This window comes from Mirounga angustirostris, unplaced genomic scaffold (genome assembly GCF_029215605.1).
Source record: "Mirounga angustirostris isolate CCGP_5_RB_7025 unplaced genomic scaffold, mMirAng1.0.hap1 SCAF_15, whole genome shotgun sequence".
Lineage (NCBI taxonomy): Eukaryota > Metazoa > Chordata > Mammalia > Carnivora > Phocidae > Mirounga > Mirounga angustirostris.
In genome coordinates, this window is record NW_026991723.1 from 84,185,389 (window position 1) to 84,198,317 (window position 12,929).

The window sequence follows — 12,929 nt, forward strand, 5'->3', positions numbered from 1 at the left end:
TGAAGCTTTGAGTGTCGCCCCTGAGTGAAGAGGGTCATCCTGTCTTGGTCAGTATCTAAGGAGGCCCACGGTGCATTTCAGGGACCTTCGGTACCACGAGAACTGGCAGCAAATGCCACTACCCTGAGCAATTCGCTGAGACTCGCGAGTCAGGATAACGTACTCAAGACTTCAAAGCAATACACAGAAGATGGTATTTGACTTTTATTTTAATATTTTCATATTGAATATGCCACAAGATTTAATGACCAAATTAGTCATTTACATTTTTCAAAGATATCTAAATATAAAATTGCTAAAAATTCAAATACAGAGAGATGGCAAGCTACAAATAATATTTCTTTCATTTCTGGGGTGGGCAGGAATGGAAGACGTTAGAAAAGGATGTTTCTGTTGGCTGAACAAAGATCAGAATGAAAGGGGAATTCATTAAAATGCCCCCAGTGCAAAGAAACACAGTCGACTTTGAGATGCTGTTTTCGGCACCTCTCTTCCTATACAACAATTTAAAAAATTGTTTGAAATGCAGGTCCTCGCTGAAACGTCTGGTCCTCGACCCCGGCCGGAGACAGCTCGAAAGGATGTCACCCTGGGAGGGACCCTGGGGAGGACTGCAGAGGCATCTGGTGTGGCCAGAGGTGTGGTGTCGGCGGGTGCTCGACCCCCTGCCCGCCCGCCCGAGCAGTCGGAGCCCGCGGGAGCAGGCTCCCCTCTGCCCTGCCGCCTCTGCTCACCCTCGCTCCCAACAGAGGGAGAAATTGCAGCTTCCCGCCTGCTCAGACAAGGAGGCAGGCACTGCATGGAGAGGAAGAAGGGGAGCAGAGGCCCTTCTGGGTCAGTAGAGCAGAGACCCTGCCAATTCCAGGAAAACTCCACCTGCAGGACCAATGGCTAGCTGAAACACACACTTGCTATTTAAGAAATGGAAAAGCCCACTTCTGGCCGGGAGCTCAGTGTGACCTGAAGACCAGCTGTCACCCCACTCTCCCAGTGCCCCCGTGCTTGGCCCGCAGTCCTGCATCTCTGGACCCAAGAGGTGCCAGGACGAGCTGAGGAGAGGTGGTTTCTGAAGGGGGGAGCCTGGGACACCCACCACCAGGCCCCCCATCCTAACTTTAGGAAGATACTATCCTCAAAGCAATGCACTCATTTAAACAAATGGCATAGTTAAAACTATTGACTAAGCCCTAAACATTTCTTCTGAGAAATCGAGCCATAGCTTTTCCAATCTGCCTGTTCAATATGGGAACAGGTTTTAAAGAGAATGACATGATCAATCCTCTGCCCCAAAGAACGGCCCATCATACCAACCATGATAAAGAGTACACCTGTTTATTAAAAGGAAAAAAAAAGAAAAAAGAAATGTACATCTTTGTTCTTCGTTTGTTTTAAGAAATTTGATCAAGTTGCAAGGAAATGTCTGGGCATGGCTATGTACATCCTCAGGCAGGGCCGTCGGGCAGTGAAGATGGCTGGGCGTGTCGTCTGTGTCGTCGGGCCCCCTGGCACTGCTCATCAAAGCCACTGCCACTCAGTCTTCGGTCCCGTGGAGATGTCCCCAGCTCCATTCCCCCAAGAGCCCCCCAGCCTTGTGTCTGTGAGCCAGGGGTGGCCTGCCCCCGAGGACTGCAGGACTCGGGGTGGGCTCTAGGGCCACCTGACCCTGGCAGGAAGGCTCTGAGCTATGGTGACAGATTGGGGCTGGAGGCCAGCGTCATTGCTGCCCTGATTTCTTCTCCTTCTGGAAGCTGAAGCTTGTACGTCTGTTCAGTTTTCTTTGTTTTTGAGCGAAATAGTCAGCCCGGGCAGTGCTTGCTCGTGATTCCAGGATGTAGTTAACCTAGAAAGCAAGAGGACACAGCCCGGTCACTCGGCAGCCACTCTGTTCGCTCAGGGCAAAGAAGGGAAGGGCCCTGACCCGGGCTGGGAGCCCCAGGGCCAGCTGCTCTCTTGTGCGTGGAGCCGAGTCATCACAGCAACCTGGCAGGCTGGGACGGAGCCCACTTTATGACGGGAGAAAGGAGGCCTGGAGACGACTAGTCGTTGGTCCAGGCCTTTCAGTCCTGTGGGGGGCTGGGGGGAGCTTTCCGGATTTCACAGCCTGTGTCCCTTCCTCAGCACGTGCTGCCTCCCAGAAGGCCGTGCACCAGGCTTCCTGGTTCTGCTCCTCACCTGCTGTGCAAGCCTGGGCCTGCACATAACTCCCTGGAGCGCCCCCTTTCCTCGTCCGAAAGACAAGAGCATGGCGGGGATGAAAAACCAACTGAACCCAAGGCTCTATTTTCAGCCTCCCCCTGGTAGGTACAGAGCTTCCAACTACAGGGTTTCATCTCCTGCCCACGGGCACCCTGCCAGCCAGGGCGCATCTGATAAGGAGTGAGGCTCAGGAAGAGGGCCGAGCTGACCAGGATCACCCGGAGGTCAGGGTCAAAGCCGGGAGAGGGGCTGTGGAAGTCCCGTGTGAGGCGCGCGCCGCCGGGCCGCCCCAGGGCAGCACCCGCCACGTCCGAGCCTGGCTGCAGGCTCGGTTCGAGGGACAGAGGGAAAAGTAAGACTCGGTCCCTGCTCCGAAGAGCTCACTGCCTAGCGGGTTCCAGCAGCAGGACACGTGTGACACCAGCGATAGAAGGAGCAGGAAAGAAGGGGGTAACTACCAGGGACGTACCGTGGGGCAGGGAAATCTTGCCGAGGAATGTGCGAGCTGGGTTTTGAGAGATAAACAGGAGTTCGGGGTGTACCAGGGGCAGGGGAGAACGAGCACGTATCCCAGCACAGCCATGGACGGCGGTGGGGGAGGGTAGGTGGGTGGGAGTCTGGGGAACTTAACTGCTTTGCTCCCAGGCCAGGTGGGGTGGGCAGAGCCAGGGAAGGGCAGTGATGCTGGGATTGGACCGGGCCCCAGCGCGGAGGCTGAGCCCCTGGCCGACGGTATGGTCGCTGCAGGGCTGCTGGAGTGCTTTCCAAGGACAAACTCACGTAACCTTCACAACAGCCTATGAGACAGATGCCACTACCATCCCATTGTGCAGATGAGAAAATCAAGGCACAGAATGGTAGTGTCCTTTATTCAAGGCCACAGAGCTAGTAAGTGCCTGGGCCAGGATCCCCCGTGATTGGCATACTTGTAGCTCCCCAGGCCCCTGGCCTCCCCAGAAGTGCTCCCCCCCCCCCGAGTGGGAGCAGCCCCCGCTGCCTCTGAGAAAGAAGCTGAGGGTGTGCAGGGGAGGCAGGCAGGATGGCGGGCCTCCCGTGGGCCGAGGCTCCAACACTGTGTCCCCTCCAAACTTTCTGCTCTGATCGTCACCAGCAGCAGGTGTTAAAGGCTGGTGTGTGAGTACAGAAGGCCTGACGAGCTTGGCCCACTGCCTCGCCGAGTTACCAGCTGAGAGCAATAAATCATGAGGACCGCGGGGCCGGGCGGATGATCTGGGACACTTCAGACAATGTATGGAAATCAGAGGTTTTATCATTCTTAATAAGAGCCATCTTTGGATTATACTGTTTGCACACTCAGCCAACCTAGTGTTTTCAGTGTATTTTTGGCACATGTAACTTGACGAAAGCATTTAAAAATGATCCTTAACTAGCCCACTATCTCCTAAATTTATTATCTTCAGTGCTTTGTGATAATCACATAATTTTAATGGAAGATTAATGTAATAATCAAAAGATAAAAACGCCCTTTGGTCTGCCATTAGCTGGTTAATATGCTGTGGCTTAAAACTTGCACAATTTTATGCACTATAGAGTGTTTCACTTTCAATGCATTTTACAGCTTAAGGCATAAAAGTATAGGGAGTTTTCATGGTCAATAAAGCTACAGACTCCATCACTCGATCACAAGAAGAACCCAATTTGAAGAGACCAATGATTCCTCTGAGATTCATCTCAAAACCTGCAGAATTAGGACCCACACATGGCTTAGCTCACTGATGGCTTGGGGTGGAAGGGACTCCTCAGGGCTGGGGCTGGAGCTGAGGCTCCACCCTTGCACACCCCGCAGCCGTGGGCCTCTGTCTCCTCATCTACAGAATGGGGAAAATAATGTCTACACTCTGCAGGGCAATAGTGAAGACTGAATAGTTACGTAAGATGTCTTGTATGCAGTTGGTGTTCAATAAATGGGAGACATACATAACAGTTTCTTGGACATCGGCCTCTGGCCCTTATCTTCTCCTTCAGTTTCCATCTAAGGCTCTCGTTTTATGTCAAACTCCTGAATTCTAGAACCGTCACATGCATCACTTGTGTCTAAGACCCACTTCTGGAAGAGCCTCTGGTGGAAACATTTTGGCCAAACTCTGGGACACAGGGCTGGGGCCTCAGTCACTTGGTACTGGTGCAAAGCTCAGACACTGTGGGGATGGCAGAGAAGGCTAAGTATTTAAATTGCTATAAAAATCAGAGACAGAAAAAGTGAAATTTAATCTTCCATCAGGATCATGACCATTAGCTCTCTAAGTAAATCAGGCCTGGGCACGCTGTGACTCTCCTGGAGTCTTGAGCATGATGCAATATTTCTACAAACATTTTCATACGAAAACAGACATTTCAGGGGAGGCGATAGGCCTCAGGGATTTTGCAGAAAAGCATCTGCTTCGAGGGAGCATTTGGTCCTGTAAAATGATTTCTCTGCACTTGCTCTTGCAGAGCCTCATACTGAAGTCATAAACCTGTGTTTCTGTCATCAATCTGCTGTTGTGAAAATTATTTTGATGTCAAACACATGATTATAATTTTACCAGAATCCTTCTCAAGTCTTGAATATTTTAATGCTGGCTATAAAAAAAGGCCAGCCCTTGATGGGGTAATGGAATATTTCTTTACCTGGTCCCCAAACACTGAACAAGTTCCCTGTGCTGCCTGGTGACAATCTGGCAAGTAACTCTTAGCTCGCTGGTTTCAAGCACTGCAGGCAGGCCCTGTGTCCTACCGCCTGGTCCGAGGTGGGCTCTGGTCCCAGCTGTCCCCCCAGCAGCTTTATCCTTTTCATTTTCATCTACTACTTTTGGAAATCTTTTGTAGCCATGAGGACTTGACCTCCAAATGTATCTGCAAAACAATGCCGTTTGGTTGAAACCTCTCATTCAACTCCTCAAGGGTACACATATGAGGGGGGTTAGGAGCACAAATTCTGGAGGCTGCCAAACCTGGGGTCAGGTCCAGTTCTGTCAGTCATGGTCCTGGCTAAGTTTCTTTGTTTCTGAGCCTCCGTTTTCATCTAGGAAATGGGAATGATTTTCCATTACTGTCTTCCGCAGAACCATGAAGGTTCTGCGGAAGGCAGTGTAAAGTGCTCAGCTCAGGTCCTGTACTCTGCAATCCCTCAGTACGGCTTAGCTACTTTTAAAAAATTTTTATTTTATTATTTTAGAGAAAGTTGAAGAGAGAACATGAGCAGGGGGAGGGGCAGTCAGAGAGGGAGAAAGAGAATCCTAAGCAGACTCCACGCTGAGCAAGGAGCCCGATGTGGGGCTTGATCCCAGTACCCCGAGACCGTGACCTGAGCTGAAATCAAGACTTGGACGCTTAACCAACTGAGCCACCCAGGCGCCCCCAGCTTAGCTACTTCCATTATTATTACTTGATGGCTTTTACTCTCAAGAGGAGAATGAATACTCATCTAGGTTGGTTTACGCTACCTCATTTGATCCGTGTTCTAGCAGCCCTTTCCTGGGGCGGGCAGTGCACCTGCCACGATCTCCATTTTATAGGCAGAGACACCGAGGCCCGGAGGTGATGTGATGAGCCAGAGTCACACGGCTACAAGTGGGGAGCCCTCTGCCTGTAAGTCGGGGTCTGCCACAACCAGCAGCTCGGTGTTTCTACCTGTTCCGTCTACGGAAGATTCGGCTGGAAGAAAGGACTCTTGCAACCATTCATCCAGGGCGCCTCGGAATGCCGTGCAGAGACCAACAGCCTGGGCAGCACCCGCGAACTTCTTAGAGATGCTCAGTCTCGGGCCCTACCCCAGGCCTCCCAAACCAGCAAGGCCCCAGGGCAGCTTTTCTCAGCCTGTCCCCACTTTGCAAGGCTCTGTGTGACCTGGCCTTTCCACCCTGCTCTGCTCCAGCCACACGTGCTCGCCCCACCTCTCCGTCCCTTCACAGGCTGCTCTCTGTCTGAGACGCTGTTTCATTCTCCTCGCCTGCTCAAATCTGTGCTTTTGCATCCATCCTTCAGGGTTCAGCTCTCCCTGAGCCCCACCGCCCCCTACCCCGGTCAGTGTACCTTTTTCACATCCACGTGGCACCTTTGTGACTGTTTAACAATCTCTTTGTAATTTAATGTTACGTCTGTCTCCTCTGACAGAGGAAGAGCTTTCTGGCGGCAGGGCCTGGGTCTGTCACTGCAACATCCCAAGGACTCGCCTGGCACACGGAAGGTGCTCAGTGAGCGCTGCTGAGCTATGGCAACATACGATTGTAGCATAAAGATGAATATGTTTAGAACAGTTTGCTAAAATTATCTTGACTACACTGTCTTTACCCAATAACAACAATTTCCTCTGAGTCCGTTCCAGGAGCCTCAAGGAGCTCCTGACAATGAATGGGAGGAAGTACATGGTGCATGAAACGGATAAATACACAAAGAACCAGGATGACTGGGTTAGGGAGGAAGCCTTTCAAAGGGTCCTGCTTTGGCTGAAGCAGGAGAAGGGCAACTGACCTGTGGTGCGGCCCTGGGTATGGATGCTCCCCAGCTGGGTGACCAAAGGCCGCTCGTCCTCTGCAAACCGGGCCCAGGAGCCTTGTCCAGTGCCGGGAGGAAGGGGGCTGCCTCTAGCCTGAGACCCGGCTGTGCAGAAACCAGCCCTGCGCACCCAGTGCCCGGCCTGGGGAGAAGCACTCACCTTGAGCACGATTTCATTGACAGTAGCCGCGTCAGATTCAAAGTAGAGGTGTTTATAGTCGTGATTGCTTAGATACGTGAGTTTAAATATTGCGTGACCTGGAGAGAGACAAAGAGAGAGAAGGCAGTTGAGGGGGTTCTGGTGAGTTCCCCTTGGAAAGGCGACCCCATATTTTCCCCTTGGCATTCCAGTTCAAGCGAGAGCAAGCGGACGCGGGAAGGCTAACTGTTTCTGGGGGCAGGTCATTTTTCTCATCACAGGCAGGGGAGAAAATGGACAGGAAAACAAACAAACAAAATCAAATGGCTAGTTAGGTCTCATTCCACCAAGTGTGTTCAGGGCAACGCCACATTAGGACGGCTTTACAGAACTACTTCTAGACAACGCGTACATGGAAGAGGTGGTATCTTTAAGGCAGAAGGCCTATTAACTCCATATTATTACTCTAAAAATAAAATAACTGTGCTTAAAGCCAAATAAATGAGCAGTAGGAAGGACAAAGGCTGCTGGTAATGCTATCACGGGGCTTCTCCATAGCCCTGGCTACTGCAGGGCTGGGGAGTCCTGGCCTCATGACCCTGCCTGGAAGCTGCTCCTGGGCCTCTAGTCATTTCTACCCAAGGAGGATGGCACCTCACACAGCTGTCCGACCTCAGGGGGTCAGATCCTCCGAACACACGAATCTCTCCCAGAACCAAATTCTTTCATGCCCCTTTCCCTCCACCTTCAGAATAACCTTGTCATTCTGGGACTGCTTCGCGCCTCACCCCTCTCGCTTCATCTCACTCCCATGCACAGGCAGGCCCATGGCACTGCACACTCCCACCAGCCTAGGCCTGGCATGTCCTCTCTCGCTAAGCTGTCTGGGAAAGGGCTGCCGCTCTTGGGTGACTCAGCTCACCTGGTACCTCCTTGGGCGAGTCTTCACAGCTATACTTCTAGGCGCCCTTTTCAGGCAGCCTCCCATACCATATGTGGCCTGTCAAAGAAACCTGCTTACTATATCGTGACGCCTGCAGACAGGTGCCATGTGCCTGTCCTTTGGGCCAGACATGCCAATCAGATCCCCTCTTCTAAGCAGACCCGGATGCCAGCCTGTCTCAGTCCCAAGTGAAGCCCTCCCCGGCCCATCAGCACATGCTGCCCTTGAGTTATGGGAGACTCTGTGGCCCTCCAAGAAAGTCCTCTTTCTCCTTAAGCTATTTTGAAGTTGGTTTCCATTACTGGCAACCAAATGAGCAATGCTTCCGAGAGACACGTAGCCAGCGCTCAGCAAAGTTCCCAGACTGGGGAGCAGCTGGTGATATCCTCCTGCAGACAGCCTTAGAAACAGCCTTCCCTAGTCTGTTCTGCAGTCCTCAGGGCTGGTGAGATTAAGCATATCCTTTCTAATAGACCTTCTCACCCGTTTTCCTTTTAATTGAAATAGCACTGGTCATAGTTATTAATTAATAATATATCACCCATATTACTGTAAGTTCACCTCTTTCCCGGAGAAATCTTCTTGGGGACTTTATTTACAGTAGCTAATTCTTCAGATCTCCAAAAATAAACTGATATATGTTGTACATTTGTGGCCAGAAAAGTTGAGCTGCTGGTATTTTATCCTGGAAACACCATTATGATATACTAATTGTGACTATAGATTTTATATTGAAAAAATTAGCTAATAATTTCTGAAAGACCTCACTTTCAGTCACTTGACAAATTTAGCCTGATTCTAAATAGTGGTACTAAAATGTTAGAATTCTTAGCCAGAAGCTAATCATCCTGTTAATATGTAAATTACTTGTTTCTGATAAGGAAGTGAATCTCACAGAAATAGATCGGTATGTACGTGTATGTGTTCATTTTCACAGGACCATTTTGGAAGAGTAGAGTCTTCTTGGTGAGCTCACTGTGTAGAAGGACAATGCAGTTATCTGTTGGCCATGCTGTGACCAAGCCAGAGACATCCATGAAGGCCACAGGGCCGTGAAGGACAAACAGAGACATGCCCTCCAGGAGGTCTTACTGCGGACACCTGACCGTGACAGACACAGACACCAGGGCCTGGGGCTAAAAAGGACCAGAAGGTCTCAGGGAGGCCCGCTGACCTGAAGCTTCAGGGTTCACTGACCACTCTGATAAGGGAACTCATGGACTGTCTATACCACCTGCTCCCACTCGTCACTGACAAAACCAAACCAAACCTCAAGATGCTAGACCCTGTTTTGCCCAGACAACTGAGATGCTATTAAAAACCTTTTCTGCACTCTTTAGGTAGAGACAAATCTATACGTAGCATGTGTGATATGCAGTTTGCACTGGCCTGGGAGCCTCTGGAAACTCTAACACTGTCCTCTTGGGATCACACTGCCTGTGCAGTATACCGGTGGTGGTGGGCTTATAGAGGGGAGGCCTGCAGCTCATCTGTGCCACAGTCGCATGAAAAACAAAAAGAAAACATCCCAAGTCAAGTCTCCTGAAAGGCTGCATATTTGGGCCTGGTGACATCTGTATTTTCCTGCGTGTGTTCCTTGTCTGTCCCTGGTGCTCATTCCAGAGCCCCAAGGAAGAGTGAAGCTCCAAGGAATGATGAAGAGTCTGCCACTTACCATCTCTCTGAAGCCTCTGATTTATTTGTCCTTTCCAGGGAAAGCCTTCACGTCACAGAGAGACAAGAGCTCTGAGAATGTTATCTGCAGGACTTGTACTTCGGTGATGATTACAGAGCCACAGATGTTAATAACTGGGATGAGGTGTGGGGAGACAGTGACAGCACAGAGCCCTTTCATACACTGCGGGAGAAATTTCGAGGGACAACTCTGGTGCATAAGCTCAGGTTAAAATCAGCAGCCACGGTTTCACCCATGCTGGAGCCATGGGGCATGGAGCCGACAGAGTCCAACAGAGTTTTTGCTGTGAGGACTTTGCACCCACTCCAGGGATCCGTTTTGCTTGGTGGCCAGAAGGGAAGTTTTACTCCGTTCAGGCCCCACCAGCAGCACAGGCTTATGCAAAGGCCAGAGGAATGAACAGAGGTGAGAAGAGTGAGCGCCAAGAGGGTGCTAAGTGCAGGTTGCTGTGCGGAGACCTCAGGTGGAGGTGGATGGCCCAGGCAGGGAAGGGAGAGCATAGTTTCTTGGAGGAGCTGACACTGGAGCAGTCTTAAAGGAGGACGGGGAGTGAGCTGGGTAAGGGTAGGGGTGGAGAAGGATGCAGCAGGGTCAGGACAATGCTCAGGGTTAGGAGGCAGCAGGTGTCTGGGGAGATCGGAGCAGACAGTGACATGCACTGGGCGGGCAGGAGGTGACATGTGGCCGGGCATGAAGGCCTGGGCATGCTGGAGTCACCAGATGAGGGAGCCACTAGTGGGTTGCAAAGCTGGGCAGTAAATGGTCAAACTGTGCTTTTGGGGGTTCCCCCTGGCTCCCCAGGGCCAGGAGGCAGGGAGATCAGCCGCCACAGTCGCCCAGGTAGGAGTGTATGCAGTTTTGAGCTGGACAGAGCCAAAAAGGAGGCTGAGAAAGGGACTGACTTGAGAACGGAAGAGAATAAAACATTGGCAGGACTTGGGGATTGTTTTACGATAGAGTAACAGTTAATAAGCAGGATTCACACTTGTGTAATTTCACCTAGTCCCAGACCTATATATTAAGGTGTAACAAGTTAGTTGACCTCTTGCCGGAAACGAATCTATCAATAAACATGAGTCATACATGCTACATGGTAAACTTCCACCAGAGGCGGAAGCAGGGAAGAAGGAATCACTGGTATTTCAACACTGATTGAACAGGTTAAAAACAGATTAAAAGTCTGTTATCAAACACTTTATCCGCCTTAGGCACCTCCAGGCTCACCTTCGGTAAGGGAGGAAGAGGGGGCAAATGACCTCCCCAGCTGCAGCCTACCAGGGCATCTGTCCTGGGATGTTAGAAGGAATCTGAGCTGGGCAGGTTATCCTTGAAAATTCAGAGAACGTCAGTTTTCATGGGGACGGGGAAGCCTATAGGGGCAAAGTGACTTTGTAAAAATGGCAGTTGAGAAAAAAGTATGTATCAGGATGATTGAAAAGAAAATGCAAAATCTAATATTCCAAGTAGTCTGAATTATTTTGCTTGTATTTTAAATTCTACTTGGAAACTAAGGCATGACAAGGGCCTGGGAGGCAGAGGGGAAAAGCGTAAGCTCTGGACTCAGGCTGAGGATGAAATTCCAGCTCCGCTGTGTTCTGGCGGTGGGACCTGAACAAGGCACTGTCCCCGAAGGCGCCCAGGTTTGCCCTCAGGCATCTCCCATAGCACCCAGATATAGTGGGGCTCAATGGGTGGTGGCAATCATTCTTACAACTGTGATGGAACAGATATCAAACAAAATCCTCATGATTTTGAAGATTTTGTTTTTAACTGGGCCGCCTTTGAGCAGATTTGCTTTTAGTGTTGTAGGAATAAAATGCAATATAATGGGGCATAAAATGGGCATCTACGCACGGGTCACAGGCTCAGGGCAGACACCGAAACTATACATTTGCTTCTGAACACCGAAATGGGAATCTGGGTATGTAAAAATGTATTTACACTACATACTCATTTCTTTCTTTCTCTTTTAAGATTTTTATTTATTTGTCAGAGAGAGAGTGAGAGAGAGCGCACAAGCAGGGGGAGCGGCAGGCAGAGGGAGAAGTGGGGGCCCGATGCGGGGCTTAATCCCAGGACCCTGGGATCATGACACGAGCCGAAGCTGGACCGAAGCCGGACGCTTAACTGACTGAGCCACCCAGGCACCCCTGGGGGGCTTTTTTTTTTTTGGTTAACATTTTACCATAGCCCTTTCCATGTTGCTACACAGTCTCTACAACCATGTTTTTCAACAGGTGCATTCTTTCGCAACAAGTAACAAGTGGATGTGTGCCAAGGTTCATGCTCTCATGGGCATTTGAGATACTTGTAAAATCGCCAGTATTATCAATAAAGCTACGAAAAACATCTTTGAGGATTTGGATTATTTCTCAATTCCTTTATATCAGGCCTTTGGATGCCTTTTTAAAAAATTTTTTAAGAGCAGAATTCTAATTTTACTGAGAAGGAAACACTTCTTTTTAAAAAAAATTGTGGTAAAATTTACCATTTAGGCATTAAGTGTAAACTTAAATTGTATAAAGTGTGTTTACAATGTTCTACAACCACCACCACGATCCATTTCCTTTTCACTATCCCAAATAGACATTCTGTACTCTAACTAAACAGCATCTTCCCTTTCTCCCTTCTCCCAGCTGCTGGTAAACCCTATTTTACTTTCCGTATCTATGAGCTTGCCTATTCTAGGTGACAAATATCAGTGGAATCATACAGTATTTGTCCTTTTGTGTCTGGCTTATTTCATTTAGCATGGTTTTCAAGGTTCATCCATGTTGTGGACCATGTATCAGAATTTCATTCAAGGCTGAATAATATTCCAGTTTATGTATCTACCACATTTTGCTTATCCATTCACCCGGAGGTGGACAGACATTTGAGTTGTTTCTACCTTTTGGCTCTTGGGAACAGTGATGCCATGACACTGGAGTGTAAGTATCTATTTGAGCCTCTGCTTTCCGATCTTCTGGGCATATACACAGAAGTGGAACTGGCCAACCATATGGTAACTCTACGTTTAACTTTCTGAGCCAAACTGTTTTGTGCACTGGCCGCACTGTTTCACCTTCCCACCAGGATTCCACGAGGGTTCTAATTTCTCCACATCGTCACATTAATTTTTTTCCTTTTTCTTTAATAACAGCCATCCGAATGGGTATGAAACAGTATCTCGGTGTGGTTTTGATTTCCCTAATGACTAATGATGTTGAACATCTTTTCATAAGTTTATTGGCCATTTGTGTATCTTCTTTGAAGAAACGTCTATTCAAGTCCTTAGCCCACTTTTGAATTGGGTTGTTTTTGAGGAAACTGAGTTTTAAGGCATTTGTAATTTGTATTTGTATTGTCCAAGATTCTAAGTGGCAGAAGTAGCACTCAAACTCTATGGGGCGGGTTCCCAATCCCTTGCTGTCTTTATATTTCCTAAAGGCCTCCTTGCAAATCAGTGTATCTTAGCC

General features: G+C 49.4%; 1 protein-coding gene across 10 annotated transcripts in view; it reads right to left on the bottom strand.

Moving 5' to 3' along the window:
* Positions 1-332: 332 nt before the first annotated feature.
* Positions 333-12,929, bottom strand: part of MAPKAP1 (MAPK associated protein 1) — a 244,863-nt gene continuing 232,266 nt past the window's right edge. For all 10 annotated transcript variants that reach the window (XM_064579504.1, XM_064579505.1, XM_064579506.1 and 7 more), the window contains 2 exons: positions 6,854-6,951; positions 333-1,840 (listed from right to left, as the gene is read on the bottom strand). In XM_064579504.1, coding sequence (XP_064435574.1) covers positions 1,715-1,840; positions 6,854-6,951 — 224 coding nt within the window. In that variant the 3' untranslated portion in view covers positions 333-1,714. The remainder of the gene's footprint in view (positions 1,841-6,853; positions 6,952-12,929) is intronic.